The sequence below is a fragment of the Trachemys scripta genome, chromosome 3 (assembly GCF_013100865.1).
Source record: "Trachemys scripta elegans isolate TJP31775 chromosome 3, CAS_Tse_1.0, whole genome shotgun sequence".
Taxonomy (NCBI): domain Eukaryota; kingdom Metazoa; phylum Chordata; order Testudines; family Emydidae; genus Trachemys; species Trachemys scripta.
The window spans coordinates 182,930,951-182,951,074 of NC_048300.1; the positions used below are offsets into that span (position 1 = coordinate 182,930,951).

Genomic DNA, 20,124 nt, shown 5'->3' on the forward strand with positions numbered 1-20,124 from the left:
CCTCCCCCCTCCATGTCACTGTCATCTACCATCGCCCAACTCCTCCCCATCAGCCTTCTTTTCTGATTTTGATTCCTTGCTCTCCCTCTCTCTCTCTCTCTCTCCCTTTCCTCACAATCTCCCACACTCATCCTTGGTGACTTCAACCCCATGCTGATGACCCATCCAACCCCCTAGCTATATGTTTCCTCGCCCACACCTCTTAATTTGACCTGTAGTTCTTGTTCAGCTCTCTCACTCACAAAAAGGGCTCTTCACTCAACTTAGTCTTTACCAGTCTCTGCCCTCTTTTGCTAAGGTCCACCTCTCTGACCATCACCTAATCTCTTTCAACATCTCCCATCAGCCCCTTCCCTCACGCCCTGCCACTCAGCCTTTCTGTGCCTTCCAATCTATCAGTGTTGATGACTTCTCATTTGCTCTCAGCCCTCCCTCCCTAATCTCTTCCACTGATATTGTTATTGATTCTCTCCATGCTTCACTCTCCTCCATCCTTGAGTCTTTTGCCTCTCTCTCCCATTGCAAGTGTAACCTACACACCTCCTGGGTGTGGTGTTCTGTCCCCTCTACTGGCACCAAGACCACTTAGAGAGAGAGATTAATGAGTCTGCTCTACAGACTTAGCTAACAGCTATATGTCTTTTAGCTCATGCAGTAGAATCATAGAATCATAGAAGATTAGGATTGGAAGAGACCTCAGGAGGTCATGTAGTCCAACCCCCTGCTCAAAGCAGGACCAATCCCCAACTAAATCATCCCAGCCAGGGCTTTGTCAAGCCAGGCCTTAAAAACCTCAAAGGATGGAGTTTGCACCACCACCGTAGGTAACCCATTCCAGTGCTTCACCACCCTCCTAGTGAAATAGTATTTCCTAATAACCAACCTAAACCTCCCCCACTGCAACTTGAGACCATTGCTCCTTGATCTGTCATCTGCCACCACTGAGAACAGCCGAGCTCCATCCTCTTTGGAACCTCCCTTCAGGTAGTTGAAGGCTGCTATTAAATCCCCCTCACTCTTCTCTTCTGCAGATTAAACAAGCCCAGTTCCCTCAGCCTCTCCTCGTAAGTCATGTGCCCCAACCTCCTGATCAATTTCGTTGTCCTCCGCTGGATTTTCCAATTTGTCCACATCCTTTCTGTAGTGGGGAGCCCAAAGATGGACGCAATACTCCAGATGTGACCTCACCAGTGCCGAATAGAGGGGAATAATCACTTCCCTCAATCTGCTGGCAATGCTCCTACTAATGCAGCCCAATATGCCGTTAGCCTTCTTGGCAACAAGGGCACACTCCTGAGTCATATCCAGCTTCTCATCCACTGTAATCCCCAGGTCCTTTTCTGCAGAACTGCTGCTTAACCAGTTGGTCCCCAGCCTGTAACAGTGTATGGGATTCTTCCTTCTTAAGTGCAGGACTCTGCACTTGTCCTTGTTGAACCTCATCAGATTTCTTTTGACCCAATCCTCCAATTTCTCTAGGCCACTCTGAACCCTATCCCTACCCTCCAGCGTATCTACCTCTCCCCTCAGCCTAGTGTCATCTGTGAACTTGCTGAGGGTGCAATCCATCCCATCATCCAGCTCATTAATAAAGATGTTGAACAAAACCGGCCCCAGGACCAACTCCTGGGGTGCTCCACTTGATACTGGCTGCCAACTAGACATCGAGCCGTTGATCACTACCTGTTGAGCTCGACAGTCTAGCCAGCTTTCTATCTACCTAATAGTCCATTCATCCAATCCATACTTTTTTAACTTGCTGGCAAGAATACTGTGGGAGACCGTATCAAAAGCTTTGCTAAAATCAAGATATGTCACGTCCACTGCTTTCCCCATATCCACAGAGCCAGTTATCTCATCATAGAAGTAGAGGCTCACGCATTTAGCTCCAGAGATCCCAGGTTCGATCCCGCCCGCTGACGACCAGGGTCTGTCAGTGTTACACAAGGTTTTCCCTGCCAACCCGACATCTGTTTCCTCTCCTCCTGCTCTCGCACTGCAGAGCGTCTCTGGCAGAAATCCTGAAACCAGCTGACTTCCTCCATGACTAATTCATTCATCTCTTTCAGTTCTGCCATCTTCCGAGCTAAGCAACTCTACTTCTCCAACTCAACTGAATATCACACCTGCAATCCCAGCTGCTGTTCACGCCTTTGACTCACTTCTCAAACCCTTCCCTCCTCCAGCCTCTACTTCTACCTCTCACAGGATCTCAACATTTGCTGCCAAGAGAAAACTGACAATATACAATGTGACCTTCCCCTGCCCTTTGGCTCTCCTCCTTTTCCCCCATCCCCTCCTACAACTCTCTTCGCCTTCCCTCTGGTCAGATGCAGAATTTTCTCATCTGCTCTCCTCCTGTAACCCCCTCCACTTGTCAGAGTGATCCTATCCCATTCCCAGATTTCCCTTGCACCCACTCTCCCTTACTCTTCTCCTTAACTGCTCGCTCTTCTCTAGCCCTTTCCCCCCAGAACACAAGCATGCTTTAGTCTCTCTCATTTAAAAAAACAACAAAAAACTTATCTTTGACTCCACTTGCCTCTCCTGCTGCTGCCCCATCTGCCTTCTCTCTTTCATCTCTAAGCTCATTGAACACACTGCTTATAATTGCTGTCTGTAATTCCGCTTCTCCAATTTCACCCTAGACCCTCTCGGATCTGGCTTCCACCCTTTTCACTCTGCTGAAACCGCTGTCTCCAAAGTCTCTAATGACCTCCTGCTAGCCAAAGTTCAGAACGAATATTCCATACTCATACTCCTTGACCTGTCAGCCACCTTTGACACCACAGACCATGTTCCACTTCTTGAAATTCTGTCCTCCCTTGACTCTGTCATCTCCATCCTCTCTAATTGCTCCTTCTGCATGTCCTTTGGATGATCCTCCTCATCCACCTGCCAACTTTCTGTGCGGGCTCCACAGGACTCCGTCTTTGGTCCCCTTCTCTTCTCCACCTACACCTTATCTCTGGGCACTCTCATCTGCAAACACACATTCAGCTACCATCTTTATGCTGACAATTCACAGATCTGCCTTTCTACTCCAGACCTCTCTCTTTCTTGGCCGATCTCTCTGACATCTTCTTGTGAATGCCTAGCAGTCAGTTCAATTTCAACAAGGCTAAAATGGAGTTCTTAATCTCCCCTGCCTCACAAAAGCCCTGCCTGCTATCTCTTTTCTCAAGCAGTAATAATATCACTACCATCCTGCCTGCCAGTCAGGCCCATAACTTGGGGGTCATCTTCGACTTGGACCTCTCTCTAGATTAGGATGGAGAAAAAGATACATTAGAATTGGAAAAGGTACAGAGAAGGGCAACAAAAATGATTACGGGTATGGAACAACTTCCCTATGAGGGGAGATTTAAAAGACTGGGACTTTTCAGCTTGGAAAAGAAATGACTAAGATAGGATATGATAGCAGTCTATAAAATCATGAATGGTGTGGAGAAAGTGAATAAGTGTTATTTATAACTTCACATAACCCAAGAACCTGGGGTCACCCAATGAAATTAATAGGCAGCAGGTTTAAAATTAACAAAAGGAAGTACTTCCTCACACATTGCATAGTCAACCTGTGGAGCGCTTTGCCAGGGCATGTTGTGAAGGCCAAAACTATAATGAGGTTCAACAAAGAATTAGATAAGTTCATGGAGGATAGGTCTATCAATAGCTATTAGCCAAAATGGTCAGAGATGCTCTGGGTATCCCTAGCCTCTGATTGCCAGAAGCTGGGAGTGGACGACAGGGAATGGCTATCTTGATGATTGTCTGTTCTGTTCATTCCCTCTGAAGCATCTGGTATTGGCCACTGTCACAAGACAGGATACTGGGCTAGATGGACCATTGGTCTGACCCACTATGGCTGTTCTTACATTCTTATGAAGTGTTAAACCAGCTTTTGGCTGCAGTAGCCTCTTTTTCAGGTGTAGAAAAACTATTTTCTTCATTTCAGTTTATTCAACTAGTTCAGTTCAATGACTTGTTCATTCATAGTTAGGAAACCAATTGGGAGTTGAAAAATCAGGAAAGCTTGTTTTCCTCTTCCAACCTATGAATAAAAACTCAGTGTGTGAGGATGAGCTCTATTACTTCTAAAACCTTGAAGGACTTGATGACCAGAAACAATAAGTTCAATTGACTAACTACAGATAATACTCCCTTTGTTGAATACATCAGCTAACACCAAAAAAATGCAGTCTTTCCTATCCATCCACACAGCTAAAACTCTCATCTAGGCTTTTATCATCTCATGTCTTGATTACTCCTTTCTGGCCTCGACAAATGCAATCTTGCCCCGCTCATGTCTATTCAGAACAGGGCTTTGGAGCAGAGCAACTCCAGAGCAGTGGAGCTGCAGGTTTTTGCCTGGAGCAGGGCGGAACCGGAGCTCCAAAGCCCTGATTCAGAATGCTGCTGCAAAGATCATTTTCCAATCCCATCATTTTGTTCGTGTCACCATCTCCCTGAATTACAGGTTCATAGATTCCATGACCAGAAAGGACCACTGTGATCATCTAGTCTGATCTCCTATATAATGCAGGCCAAACTTCCCCAAAATAATTCCCTTCTCTGTCACATCAAACATAAGCTTTCACTTTCAAGGCCCTTTACAGCTTATCCCCACCCTACCTATCAGCTCTCATTCACTGTCAAAAGGTCGACTCCTGACTCTGATAGGCCCATGATCCAGTCTCCACTGCCCTCTCGTTACATTTTCAAATTAGCACCTTCATGCTTCCTCCTATGCTGCCCCTCATGTTTGGGAGGCGCTCCCCACAGACAGGCACAAAGCCACCTCATTATCCTCCTTCAAAACCTTCTCAAAGCTCTTCTTTGCCATGATGTCTACAAAAAAAACTTAACAATGGTTAGGCTGCCTATCATGCTGACCAATAATGTCTCATTTTACTCCTCTGCCTGTCCTATACTTAGATTGTCAGCTCCGTGGGGCAGGGACCATCTTTTTGTTCTGTGTTTGTACAGTATCTAGCACAATGGAGTCCTTGTCTACGACTAAGTCCAAGGTGCTATGGTAATGCAATAACAACAATAAACCAACGTGAAGCATATACCCTACCACTCTACAAACTCAGGATTTAAAATTACTTCCACATGCTCAATCTATTTTCCAACAAGACAGGAGACAACTGAGCAAAAAATATTTGATGGGATAAAATTCCAGTCCTATAAATTAGCTTTACTTTATGACTTCCCCAGGAAGGGTGAAATGCCAGGATGACTAACAATAAACAGGGTATTAGACCAATCTCACTGTAGAGTACATATTAAATTCAAGAACTCACATTATTACTTAGCAAGAACCAGGGCCGGCTCCAAGGTTTTTGCTGCCCCAAGCAGCCCCCACGTCCCTCGCAAAAAAAAAAAAAAAAAAGGCCGCGATCGCGATCTGCGGCACTTCGGCGGGAGGTCCTTCGCTCCGAGCGGGAGTGAGGGACCCACTGCCGAATTGCTGCCGAAGAGCCGGACGTGCCGCCCCTCTCCGGTGTGGCCGCCCCAAGCACCTGCTGGGCCCTGGCAAGAACAGCTTGGGGAGCATAGGTAGCCTCAGAAGATGTTGAAGATAGGGTAGAAAATCTCTGTGCTCCATGTCTTATATGGAGATAATATTCATCTACTTTTGTAAAGTGCTTTGAAATGTTTGGCTGAAAAGCACAATTATAGATGCAAAGTACTGTTATTTCTGTAACAGCCCAGACTGCCCTGTCATATTGAAGATTATGAATATGATCAAACATGTAATATTACAACAGTATAAAAATAATCAACGCTGATAGAGGGGGAAAAAAAAAAAAAAGATTTCTTTATCAAACACAGCAATGATTAACTACTTACCATAAACTGAACTACATCTTCAGGTTTGTGCTTTGCTGATTTGAATGCAGCCAGTCGGGTAACAGCTACAATGTGATATTCCACATGGCCGGACATCATCTTCCCATGGATTTCCTGGTACTCTGGCACTGACAAGTCTATCCCTGTGTGAGCATTCTGAACTTGCCTATGAACGAAAACAAAAAGTGAGTTCAAATATAGACAGCACTGACAGGAACACCTTTATTGATTGCCTCAAAGCACACTTGATCAAAGGTCCCCTAAATTCAATGAAAAGACTCCAATTTTAATAGGCTTTGGAGCTGGAATTAAATTTGGTCCTTAAACCATTGCTATTTAGTGAAAATATGACACCACCAACTATGCTATGAAAGAAATAACCAATGTTGCTTATGTAATGTATAAGTATTTAGAGTAGCACCGATTACACTCAGCTTAACAAGATATACTGCAAAACCTCTACACTTCAGCATCAAGACTGAAAAGTATTTTGCATTCATTTTTAATTGCAAACTTTAAATTTCCTGCAGCCAAACAAAACTTCTCCAATATGTTGTGAACCTCCACAGGATTTTAGCCTAAGGGTCATATTTTCAAAGGTATTTAGGTGCCTAAAGATGCAGATCAGCACCTAACTCCCATTTCAGAAGCACCTAAATCCCATTTAAATATATATTACATTTAAATGTTCACTTCATACTATTTGAGATTATCTGTAAAAAGGTTAATCATCCTCTATTCTGCTGAGAAATTCCTTCTATTGTACCTTGTATTACTCTGTTTCTTATTTAAAATGTATGCACCCTTTGCAAGGAACAGCAATTAACCAAAGCAAAACCACTTTTCATAGCATTCAAGCAGGTCTACCGATATTCACGGCCACATCGCCTAAATGTGCACAAATGAACTACCTGCCATTTGCTCACCTTCTGCATGCTCCACCCACAGACGAGATGGAGAAAGGACCATCAGCCTCAGCCTCATTGGCTGAAGTGTCAATGCCGGCTTCGAACCCTCAGATATCTTAGAACACTTTTTCTTTACAAATACCATGGGGGCCAAAGCAACCAAAATTATTATTCCTGCAAAGGTTGTTTGTTGCCACAGTGAATTACGGGAGTGGACCTCCAGGCCTGATCCTCCTCTCTGGTATACACATAACTTCCATTGACTACTGTTGGAATTATTTATTATTTATGCAGGATATTATCATGACACTAATTTAACCATAAATTCCTTTATTAAATCCAAAGGCTGAATGGTATTTATACAATTGCTCTAAACATGCCTAAAAAGCCCAAATAATAAGCAAGAAATAATATGCAATTTACTGCATCCAAACAGTAGCAAAACATTTATAAGAATTTGATCAAGAGACTTACAAAAGGGCTAAGCCCAGTGGTGCTTAGACCCATATTGGTTGGCTCCAACATGGTCAAGCAGGTATTAGTAATGAACCATTTAAGAGTCTGCTTTTTATACCCATTAACAAACAGGTGATGTATTGCCAATTACTGACTTCAGCTAAAAACCAATTTGAGACCGTTCACTTTTATTTCCAATCTTAATCCAGGTAAGATTTACAACAGCGTTTCTCCCTAAGCTCTTTCCTCCCTATCTCTTCCCCTTGTTCTTGCTGACCAACAGTTTTTCCTTTGCACCTGCGTTCACATCAGCCCAAACATTGGGGCCTGTCTACACTGAGGGGTGGGTGGGGGAAAATCGATCTAAGATACGCAACTTCAGTTACGTGAATAGCGTAGCTGAAGTCGAAGTATCTTAGATCGATTTACCTTGGCTCCTCACGGCGCGGGATCGACGGCCGCGGCTCCCCCATCGACTCCGCTACCGCCACTCGCTCCGGTGGAGTCCCGGAGTCAACGGGGAGCGCGTTCGGGGATCGATATATCGCATCTTAATGAGACGCGATATATCAATCCCCGATAAATCGATCGCTACCCGCCATATCGGCGGGTAATCTGGACGTACCCTTTGAGATACCGCTGGTATGTGGAGTGAGAAAGCCCACGTTGGCTCTTTTTACAACAAATTCTCTTTGTCTTATTTAAAGCCTCTGCAGTCACCCCTATCAGTCAGAGCCCTTCTTTTTAGAAATTTCCCGTTTTCATTAGTGATTCTTTGAACCAGACATCCTCCCTACTTCATTCCTTCTTGCCTTTTAACTCATTACTTTCACGGCCTCTCTTTATAACACATATTCCTTTAACCAAACTTGAGCTAACTTTAATTCTCTAATTTTATACTTGTGAATGCCTAGCAGGTTTTGTCTTTACTGATAAAGAAAGGTGTGTTATTACCATGGGATAACTAAAGTGCATCAGCTATCCTACTGTAAAGTCCTAGTGGAGGCAAAGCACTGTAGTTTTACCATGGCAACTAGGCAAGGTCAACCACGGGTGGTGAGTACAGTGCTGACCTCACCTAGCTACCTGGCAGTAAAACTACAGTGCCTTGTCTCTTCTACGATTTTTCAGTGACGTAACTATTGCACAATAGTTATCTCACTGTAAAACACACACACAGGCTCTGTCTACACTTTAAACTGTGCAGCTGCACCACGGTAGCGCGTCAGTGTATACACCCACTTCAGTAATGGGGGGGATTTTCCCCTCACTGTATTTAATCCACCTCTCCGAAAGGCAGTAACTAGGTCAATAGAAAAATTCTTCGTCAGCCTAGCACTGTCTACACCAAGGGTTAGGTTGGCTTGGATGTGGGTATGTGGATTCTTCACAGTGAGTTGATCTAATTTTCTAGTGTAGACCAGACACACACAATGAAGACAAAGCCTCAACTCTGCAGTTCATCAGCCAGCCCATTCCCTTTCTGACAGCTTGGGGTCCTGTCTTTACATGGGGTCCACAAATCATAAAGCCAGACCTACTGACAAGTTAGTGTTTTGATAGAGCTTGGGCCTGCAGAAGAACTGGATTACACATTGCTTGGTAGGTTTTAAAACAACAGCTGCATCTGGGACTTGCAAACTTGGCCTCTGTTTTAAGTATTACTATCCAGTATGGTCACGTGTTTGGAAACAGGTCATATTTCATAGTTCTTTTTGCTTCTTTCCAAGTGTCTCCCTCCCTCTTATTACACTGATTGATTTAAGTGCTTCAGAGGTTTCTTCAGATCACTGGAATTGTGCTGTACCTCATGAAGTGAACTAGGCAGCTGAGATGAAGAAGAGCATTGAGAACTACCAGCTAATCAGAAATTGATTCAAACTTTAGCTGGGCTGATGCTAGATATTATTAATATAAGTTGTTTATTCCCAAGTAAAAGAAACTCATCTTCCAGATAGAACCACAGTGACTCTCTTGAGTTACCACGGCACCGTTTCAAATGCAAATAGGAGCAGTGAGGATACCAGGCATGCACCTGACATAAAAGATGTTCCAATTCACTTTCCAATAAGACTATCATTCATCTTCCTGTTCTAATCATTGTACATTGTTGCCGTGCTTAGTTAAACAGTTGCTACCTCAGATGTGTCTACCTTTCAGTGGTAGGTCAATACCAATTTGTACTTTGATCTCCTATCCATTAGGATGAAAGGCAAGTGTAAGATATTTTAGACAGATTAAGTAGCAGACAGTTATTTACTTTAGGTACTTATATGGCCCCATTAATGTAGTATCTGCGTGCCTCTCAGTCTATACCCTCCCAAAACCCGGTATTCTCCCCATTTTATCCTTAGGGAGGCACAGAGAGACTAAGTGACTTGCCCAGGTCACACACGAAGTCTGTGGCAGAGAAAGGAATTGAATTTGGATGTCCTGAGTCCTAGATAAATGCCTTAGCCAATGAACTTCCTTTCTCTAATGTGAATATGATAGTGCTCTCAAGATCCTTCTTTATTGTTTTGTTGTGGAGTATGGTTAAGGATTAATGGAGGGAGGTTTGGGGAAAAAAGTAGTACACTAAATCGTACAGTACAGTATTTTCCTTAACATTACAAATTCCAGGGTATACACCAGGGTGCTGTGTTCCGGCTGTTTGGACAGTCCCAGAAAGGCTGTACCTACATGTAGGTCAACATGCAATAATTCTAAGGCCAGGTAACACTCAAAAGTTAAGTCAACTCAGCTACGTTGCTCAGGAGTGTGAAAAATCCACACAGCCCAGCGACACACTTAAGCCAACCTAACCTAACCCCTAGCGTAGACAGTGCTGGGTCGATGGAAGAATTCTTCTGTTGCCCTAGCTGCCACCTCTCGGGGAGGTGGATTCACTATGCCAATGGGAGAATCCTTAAATCACTGTAGTGCAGTGGTCCCTAAACTGTGGAGCATGTGCCTCCCTAGCAGGGCACAGAGAAACATTCGGGGGGGGGGGGGGGGCCCGGGGCCAGCCTCCACAAAGGCCAGGGAGGGAGCAACACTCAGCCCTGCTCTGACCCAAGCTCTGGCCCCAGCCACAGCTCCGGCCCCGGCCCTGCTCCCAGCTGCAGCTTGGGGGAATGGGGGCTCAGAGGTGTTTATTATATGTTTTCACGCCTCAATTGTTACAGGCAGGCTGTGGAATCTTCAACAAGGACCACCTTTCTTCCAAGTGTTCATTAGGTATTAGAGTTTTAAATGTGCTTAAAAAAAACAAAAAGGAAATAGTTTTAAATAATCTAACCATAAATCCCTCCCCCTCTCAACATGTCAGGTTTCCCTGTGTGCTTTTATGTGATATCATAATAGAACTAGTTCTTTAGATACTGATGAGTTTACCCGAGAAGACAAGACATAATTTCTAATGTAAAAATCAAGTTGAATTATTTTTTTTAAACAAAAAGACTGAGGTTTCTTTATAAATCATAAAAAAACAAACAAGCACACTAGCCCAATTTCTCACCCACCCTTCTTTGCAGATCGTGTTGAAAAGGAACCTGATCCTAGCCCCACTGACTTCACTGAGGCCAGGATTTCACCCTAGGTAACTAACGTGATATGCTTTATGTGGTATTCTGTCTTGTCCCAATTCCCTTTTCTTTCTCTGAACACTGGCAGAGACTCATCTTAAAATCAAGCCAAATTCTGTTCTCAGTTACACTGGTGCATTGACTTTACCAGGGTTGTCTTGATGTAAGAAAACAGAATTTTGCCCATACTGCTTAGATGTTTGCATAAAAGATTGCTTCTCTCACATATAAATTATGGCTGTTATTTGGAGTGTCTTCTCCAGCAGTGGCAGCCAACAATGCTGAGTAAGGGACATCTGACAGTAAAATTTGTTTTGTTTTAAATATAGATTTATGTTAGAGACAACACTCCCCAAATGCTTACTCACTCAGATTGCAGCTGTAAGAGTTAGTCAACAGTTCAGCAGGCTGGTAGTTTTGACTAAGTTCTGCTTTCGGTAACAAATCCTTAGACACATCTCTATATTGCAGATTCATAAAGCAATCTGTTCTCCCTCTCCCCACCCCCAACAATAAGAAAAAGAAAATGAACTGACAAACCATCCACTATTATTCCAGCTTCCTCAGTACATGGAACAACTCTTTTGTCTAGATGAAATCTAGCAGCTTGTCAACACTCTTGTATATTAGGATAACAACTGACTTCAAATGTATTGGGTTCAAAACACTAGTTTAATTACAAGGGTTACTGAATCAGAGTTCTTAAAGGGCTATCCACCCAAAAAAAAAAAATCACACTGATTTTTGGGCTTTTTTCATATTGTTAGAAATAACAGCTAAGATTACTATAACTGAAAGAGTTTAGAGAGGGAAATGATATTTTTGTTTGCAGTTTGTTAACTTTGTGCCTTTGACAGCACTTTGCATATGGTCAGTTTCATCGTCATTGTTTCCCATGTGCAGTTTCCCTGTTATTTGGGCAAACCTCTCCCACAGAAACAGGAGAGAGAATTTTATTTATTTATTTATCTATTTTTAATTAGAAAATTGTGATCCTAAAACCACAAGAACTGGCAGGGAAATTCAGGAAGATGCATTATCTGAAGCGACTTTAGAGTTTTTGAATTGCCTAAGTTTCAAAATGAATGTCCCTAGGACATTTTGGATCTATCAGTATTGTTATTAATTTAATTTTGGTAGCACCCAGAGGCCCCACCATGCTCGGCCTTCTATAATTTCACTGAGTAAGAGACAATCCCTGCCAGAAGAGTTTACAATCCAAGGCCCCGACCCTGCAACATTAGAGAAATGCTTAAACTTTACCATGAGTCATTCCATTGATATCAGTAGGACTACTCATAGTAGTAAACAGGGGTATCATTTGTTATGGGACAAGGGATGCAGTTGCCCGCCACCAGACCTTGGTACCCCACACAGACTTGTCAGGGGTCTATACGCGCCAATATATCGTCCACTTCATCCTGCCCAGACTTTGCAGGATATGATATAATCACATATAACGTTCTACAACCTGACACAACTTTGGTCTCCCCCCAGACCAGTGCTCAAGCCGCTAGGCACGCTGCCTAGTTAAATATCACCAAGCTTACAGTAGAATATAAACAGAAATAAAGATGAAGGCTGGTCTATGCACATCTGATAATGGGTACTATCAAAAGCAGATGCAGATTTTTTCCTATACATAATTTACAAGATTATTTATTTATTATTTGTACGGTTGCAACAAGGATACCTGCTCATGGGTCAGGATCACACTGTGGGAGGTGCTGTCCACACACAGAACAAAAAGATGGTATTTCTACTGTACCTCGTACATACTCATACCTTGAAACATACTCATTCTCCAACAAGCATGCAAACAAACATGCCAATCCCACAATTTTAGGAACTCAGCAATTTTTGCTGCGTTCTACAAATTCTAAACTTTTCCTATAAAAAGAAATGAGGTTTATATTATTCATTATTATTATTATCCTCTTGACTGAGGAGCAGCCGAATGCCCTCAGCACCTGGCAGGATTAGGCTCTTACTGAAGAGTGAGCAGTGTTTACTTTCAGAATATTGTTTGTCTAATCACACATTTGTAAAATTGTTTTAGGTGCATTACCTACAGCCACAAAGACGATCATAAAGCGGCCTGTGCCCTTCCCAGCTCCATGATTATAAATAAATAATGTTGATGAATTTATACACTACTCTATAGCTGCAGCGAACCTCCAACACTTTAAGAGAAACCACACATTTTTCACTTGTAATCTCACATCCAGAATTTCTAGCAGGATGACATTAAAATGGATTAATTTACACTGATTAAGAAGGCAGTGCCGGCACTGCCATCCAGCATCATAACAGGCTTTTGCAGAAAATTTCGCCTGGCTGTACAGCTATTCAGAGGCAGGCTAATGTTATGTAAAGGGAGTCTGCTGCACAGAAAAAGGTGGATTGTTGCCATCGTTCTGTGTTTCCCACTTGCAGAGCCCAAAACCCAAGTGTCAGCGCGGAAAGCTTTGATGTTCACGAGTTATTGCTAAATCCCATAACTTTGGATACCAGTAAAGGGACTAACAACCTCCCAGGCGTGGTTTTACAATGGCTACGCTCTCTGGGACAGAGAAAGCCTCGAGCGCAGGGAGCTGGCCTGGTACATTTTCAGAGGGAGGGAGGGAGGAAGGAAGGTAATTCAGAACTGCTAGGCGGTCAGAGCTCCTTCAGATCATCTCCCACCTCCACTGTGCCCCCTTCGCGGCTGTGGAAAGGGATCACCGCCGATTCCTACTAGTGCTGCCTAACCCACCCCCTGCTCCCCGCAAGGCAGAGCGCCCGCGGCTCCCCGGAAAGCCCAGAAGCTCGGGGGCGCAGGGCAGCCAGGCCCGGCGGAGGCCCCAGCGCGGCGGCACCGAGGCTGCACCAGGCTCTGCCGCGGCCGGCTACAGGCAGCGCTCTGGCGGGGCGCCCGGCCGAGGCTCCACCATGAGGGCGCCGCAGCCCCCGGCAGTGCCCGCAAATCCCCGGCAGGTCGGAGCCAGGCTGCCGGGGCAGATCCCGCGGAGGGAAGGCGCAGGCCGTAGCCCCCAGTCCCGTCTGCCAGCGCGGGCTGCGGCCGCAGGAGCGAGGCGCCCCGGCAAAGGAAGCGGCAGCTGCCCTGAGCCGCTGCGGGCCCGGGGGAGGTTCCCCGCCCCGCGAGCCGCCTCACCTGCTGGTGACCAGCACGGCCGGCGCCGCGCCCTGCTGCATCCTGCCGCCCCGCACAGCGCAGCCCCGGCCCGGAGTCCCGAGATCGCTCCCTTGCTAAGAGCCAGCTGCGGCGCAGGGACTCCGTGCTGGGCTGGCCCGGCTCCCCCGGCCTGTTTTCCGGCTGCTCTGCCCCATAGGGGCGTTTGCTTAAATTACAAGGGGGAAAAGGAACCAAAAGAAACCCGTAGTCGGCAGGATTCGAACCTGCGCGGGGAGACCCCAATGGATTTCTAGTCCATCGCCTTAACCACTCGGCCACGACTACAACTTCTTTTGGTTGGTTTCAAAGGATTGCTCTACAAATTCCTCTGTCTTGTGTTCGTTTTTGGTATATTGGAGGTATTCTTATGTCACAAGCTGAACGAGGCAGCTCATCTGTTCTCTTTGTACTTTAACTAGTTCCCTCGGCATGCCTTTACAAATCTTAGTAATAGTGCCACCCAGTGTCATTACCTTTAATAAAAGAATCCACTAACTAAAACGTGTCATAATTGTTCTCAATATATTTGCCACTGAAGGATTCATGCCCCCACTTAATAACCTTTGCCCTCTGATGAGCTACAGAATATTGCCAGCACACAGGTGATTCAGCCACGTTTGAAACTATTTGCAGTTCAGCACAAAAGAAGCACTTTGATCCTGACCTAGCTGCACTTTTGTTTGGCACCAGTAGTAGCTGAACTCATGAAAACACAAACTGTACCATGTCTTTGCTCTTCTGTAGAAATGAAATAAACCCAAAAATATGTTATTAAAACTTGGGGCCTGATTTTGCAAACTCATATGTACTGGCCAGGCAATAAAGTTAGTAAAGGATGTCAATGTTTTCAGGATCAAGCCTTTACTATCTCACTTTCAAAGAAACACACCAACGACACATACATGCTTCCCCACCCCTCCAAAAAAACAAACAAACACAGGAATCACACATAATATACATATATGTAACTATTCCCAGGCAATGTTCCCTCTAATTTTTTCCATCCATCTACAGAATGAATTTTGTTATGTGCACCAATATGGAGTTGATGTGTGGCAAGGGAGGGGCCAAGAGGTTCGGAGTGTGGGAAGGGGCTCAGGACTGGGCAGAGGGTTGGAGTTGGGGGGTGAGGATTCCAGCTGGGGTTGCGGGCTTGGGGAGGGGCTAGGGATGAGGGGTTCAGCATGCGGGAGGAGGCTCAGGGCTGGGGCAGAGGGTTGGAGTTAGGGGGTGAGGGCTCCAGCTGGGTATGCGGGCTTGGGGTGGGGCCAGGGATGAGGGGTTGAGGGTGCGGAGGAGTGAGGGCTCCGGCTGGGGGTACGGGCTCTGAGGTGGGGCCGGAGATGAGGTGTTTAGGGTGTAGGCTGCCCCGGGGCTGCAGCAGGGAGAGAGGACTCCCCCCAACCCTCTCTCCCTGCAGCAGCCCTGGGGCTGGGGAAGAGCGTCTTTCCCCACCGCAGCAGCTCCAGGTCTGAGGCCAGGGGAGAGGCATCTCTCCCCACCATGGCAGCCCTGTACACCCAAGCTCCCCGCCCACCCCCTACTCCCCACACCTCTCTCCTGCTCAGCGGTGTGAAAAATCCACACGCGTGAACAATATAGTTATACTGACCTAACGTCCTGTGTAGACAATGCTATGTCGACAGGAGATCTTCTCCTGTCATCATAGCTACCAGCTCTCCGGGAGGTGGATTAACCATATCGATGGTAGAAGCTTTTCTGTCAGCATAGGAGCGACGTCACTTAAGCTCTACAACAGCACATCTGCATTCGTGCAGCTGCGCCGATGAAGCGTTTTTAGTGTTGACCTGCCTTGAAATATCCTTGCTGCCCCAAGAGGCTGAGTCCCTAGGAGACATGCTGGTAGAGCAATGTGTGTGGAAAGGTTAGCAGGCTGCTGTCCTGCAAGTGACATTGTTCCCACTGCCTGTCAATCTGACACCTTTCACCAGCACCAAGGCCGGCTCTAGGCATCAGCGTTCCAAGCATGTGCTTGGGGAGGCCCTTTTCAAGGGGCAGCACGCCGGCTTTTTTTTGCTTTGGCGGCAGCACTCCGCACCCCCCCCCTTTTTTTTTTTGCTTGGGGTGGCAAAAAACCTAGAGCCGGCCCTGACCAGCACTAAATCCACCCGCAACTTCTGTTTTTTTAAATTGAGGTTTATGATTCTATACAAATATGCAGATTAGCATCATGGGTACAGGGCTAGTTGCACCTTTGTCCCCTTTGTGGGTGCACCCCCTCTCAGTTTCGTGCCTTTACCTCTCTGAGGTGGAATTCTGCGCTTCACCCACCCCTGAACTGGACCCTGGGTTACAATACCCTGTGTATGAACTGTTCTTACCCAGCAGGTCCGACTGTGATTCTTCACTTTGGGAGTCTGTGACCAGTGGTGCATATAATAACCAAACCATCTTCTTAAACCAGGTATTGTTTATTTATCAGTGCAAAGCATTTAGAGAAACAAGAATTGTAAAACAAGTCCACACACATGGCTTTAGAATCATAGAAATGTAGGACTGGAAGGGACCTTCATAGGTAATCTAGTCCCGTCTCCTGCACTGAGGTAACATTACATATTATCAAGACCATCCCTGACAGGTGTTTGTCTAACCAGTTATTAAAAACATCCACTGACAGAGATTCCAGGTAATTTGTTCCAGTGCTTTACTACCTTTATAGCTAAGAAGTTTTTCCTCATGTCTAACCTAAATCTCCCTTGCCGAAATTTAAGCTAATTTCTTCTTGTCCTATCCTCAGTGGTGCCGGAAGTATGGGTGCTGCCACACCCCCTGGCTTGAAGTGGTTTCCATCATATATAAGGTTTATAGTTTGGTTCAATGGCTCTTAGCACCCCCACTATAAAAATTGTTCCAGCCCCCCATAGCATCCTCCAGTTTATAGCACCCTTTTACATATCTGAAGAGTATTATCCTATCCCCACTCAGTCTTCTCTCCTCCAGATTAAACAAAACCAATGTTTTCAATCTTTCCTCCCAGGTCATGTTTTCCAGACCTATGATCATTTTTGTTGCACCTCTTTGGACATTCTCCAGTTTCTCCACATCTTTCCCAAAGTGCAGTGCTAGAAATGATCACAGTACTACATCTGAGGCCTTATCAGTGCTGAGAAGAGTGGAAGAATTACTTCTCGTGTCTTGCTCAGAAACATTCCAGAATGATATTTGCCTTTTTTTTTTTTTTTTTTTTGCACAACAGTATTACATATTACCTACAGTCTTCCTGGTGGTAACCTAAACAGGCCTGACTTCATATACCCCAGCAGGTGCTTGCATCTTAGTCTGGTTCCCCTGAACAACTACCCTCATTTAGAGAGACAGTGTCCCTTTTGAAACTACAGTAACTTCTCACTTAAAGTCGTCCCGGTTAACATTGTTACGTTGCTGATCGATTAGGGAACATGCTCATTTAAAGTTGTGCAATGCTCCCTTCTAACGTCGTTTGGCAGCCTCCTGCTTTGTCCACTGCTTTCAGGAAGAGCAGCCCATTGGAGCTAGCTGGTGGGGGCTTGGAACCAGGGTGGACTGGCAGCCCCCCTATCAGTTCCCCGCTCCCCTAAGTTCCCTGTGCAGCAGCTGCCCAGCAGGCTATCAATTGCCGGGCAGTTCAGCTGTCCCACCCCCCACTGCCATGTACTGCTCCTGCCCTCTGCCTTGGAGCTGCTCCCCGAGCCTCCTGCTTGCTGTGGGGGGGGGAGGGAGGGAGGGGCTAATGTAAGGGTGTCCCCCTCTCCCCTGCTCCTATACCCTGCTTACCCCTTCTCCATATAGAGCAGGGTGGGAACACGGATGGAAAGAGACAGAGAGAGTTTGGGGCAGCAGCTGCTGTCTCAACTTACTGAACCACTTAAAAAGACAATGCACTTCAGAGTGGGTCAGCTTACTTAAAGGGGAAGTGTGCATGTCTCTCTCTCCCGCACACACAAGATGTGTGTCTATCTCTGTCTGCTATGCTATTCCCCCCTCCCCTCCATTCCTGCTGCCTAGTAGAGTGTGAGAGGCTACATTAACAACAATGTGTTAACCCTTGAGGGCTCAGCCGAGTGCGAGTTCATCATTTAGCAGCAAGACATTCCCTGGGAAATATCCCTCCCTCTTCCACTCTCTAACTTTACCACCTCAACCGAGCTTCACAATCATCATAGCTGTGAACAGTATTAAATTGTTTGTTTAAAACATTTTGTTTAGTGAAAAAATTTCCCTGGAACCTAACCCCCATCCTATTTACATTAATTCTTATGGGGAAATTGGATTCACTTAACATCATTTCACTTAAAGTAACATTTTTCAGGAACATAACTATAACATTAAGCGAGGAGTTACTGTACTGTAGTCCTTTTGTTGTTCTGCATTCCCAGGACTTTTCCTGTCCTGGCATTGTCTGTTAATGACTCTCAAGTGTTTGCTGAGACATGGCTAACCTCAAGCCATTCTTTTGCTTTCCTGCTTGTTTTTCCTTACACCCACCTATTAAACTAAACCAATACATTCATACACTAGACCTCCCAATAAGTAGTGCGACAACACACCTCTTTTGTCACATCAGGGCTCAGTGTTTCTCCCTCTGGCATTGAGGGGTTCTGGGATAAATCAATCCCACTCCAGAGATTTAATATTTCACATTGGTTTATTTACAGGGTAGGCCTTAGGTTTGGCCTGAGAGCTTCTTTAAACGAAACCAAAATAATTACATTTCTTAACTCACACTGCAGTACTGCCTCTTCTTATGCCAATCACCAGCTATGAAGATGGTTGCAAGGCCAACCAGCCTCTCCTGTGTCATTGTGGAACGTAGATGTGTTTTTATTAACTTCAGCTTGAAGAAGCTGCATTATCCACTGGCAACTGTTACAGGAAGTGTTAGAAGTATGCACAGAGCAACAAAAGCATTTGGATAGAGGGTGGTCATTTTATTTGTGCACATATATTCCAGACAGCCTTTGGAGTTGATCCTGCTGAAATGTATCTTGAAAGGGCTTTCAGTTCATCACCTAAATCACTCACATCAATATCGCGCATGTCATCATGTGTCAACACTGTCTCTAGTGCCCTGCATTGCTGGTGTAGGTCTTCTTCAGGTATAGTAAGAAGTTTTGGAATATCATACAACATCCCAAATATACTGCTGTGTTCCTTGAGCTGCATGAAACGTTCTTCAACTGACTGTATTGCACAATCTAGCACCTGGTTAAAGAATTCAACTTTGAATTGTTGTTTGCGGTCTCTTATGGGATTACCCCATGCCTCGTAATCAAAATGTCTTCTTTTTCGGTGACTCTTGTATTCTTGAATGGGTGGGAAAATAGCTTCAGTGTGAAGTTCCTCTGCCAACTTCTGTGCACTCTTCAGAATGTTTTGAAATCCCTCATCTGACCAGTAAGACTGTAGGTATGACTTGCTTTGTCCAGTTGTTCCATTGCTCCAGATATATCAAGGTCAACACCTTGGAGTCTCTTGCTTACAACATTTATTTCAAACAGTATGTCATGCCACAACACTAAGCCACACAGAAATTTGAAGTTATGTATGTTTCTGGTGATTCCACTTCACTCTGCCGCCGTTCTCCCATGAACAGTTCCTGCCATAGCATTATCCTCCATAATGGCAACTATGTCATCATCTATCTCCCCAATTTGGTGTTTGATAGGCTTTATCGCCTCCACTCGACTTTCCCATCGTGTGACACTCAGTAGTTTCAGTGTCAGAGAGGATGTTCCCAGATGTTGCTTCAAAATTTGCCATCGATGAGTTGATGCAGAGAAAAATACATAGATGCTTTGAATTACATTAAAAAATTCAGCAGCCTCACTAGAAACTAATGCTGCATCACTGACCACCAAGTTCAATGAATGAGAACTGCATGGGCCAAAAAAAGCTTGAGGGTTTAACTCTTGGATCCGTGTCTGCACTCCTCTGTTCTTTCCTCTCATGTTGGCACCATTATAGTAGCCCTGACCTCTCATGTCAGCTATCGCAATTCCCGTATCTTCCAGCTTTTTAAGAAGCACATTGGTCATACCAGCTCCTGTAGTATCATCAATGTCAATAAATTTTAGAAAATGCTCTCTGACAGTCACTATTGCAGAGACATTTTCACTAGGTTCTGTTGTTGTTACAAAACGCTCCATTAAAGTCATTTTTTCTG

At 45.1% G+C, this 20,124-nt stretch overlaps 1 protein-coding gene and 1 non-coding gene across 6 annotated transcripts in view; both read right to left on the reverse strand.

Annotated features, from left to right (window-relative positions):
• The window catches only part of HS1BP3 (HCLS1 binding protein 3), a 70,039-nt gene extending 55,916 nt beyond the window's left edge, over window positions 1–14,123 (reverse strand). For 2 of the 5 annotated variants that reach the window (XM_034766587.1, XM_034766586.1), the window contains exons 1-2: window positions 13,941–14,122; window positions 5,857–6,022 (exon numbers count right to left, since the gene is read on the reverse strand). In XM_034766587.1, coding sequence (XP_034622478.1) covers window positions 5,857–6,022; window positions 13,941–13,981 — 207 coding nt within the window. In that variant the 5' untranslated portion in view covers window positions 13,982–14,122. Of the gene's footprint in view, window positions 1–5,856; window positions 6,023–13,940 lie in introns of those variants that run through there. The other 3 variants (XM_034766582.1, XM_034766583.1, XM_034766585.1) reach the window with 3 other exon arrangements.
• A 41-nt stretch (window positions 14,124–14,164) lies between these two features.
• On the reverse strand, window positions 14,165–14,246 carry TRNAS-AGA. Its single transcript has one exon. It is a non-coding gene; the product is annotated as a tRNA-Ser (tRNA).
• Between the last annotated feature and the right edge of the window lie 5,878 nt (window positions 14,247–20,124).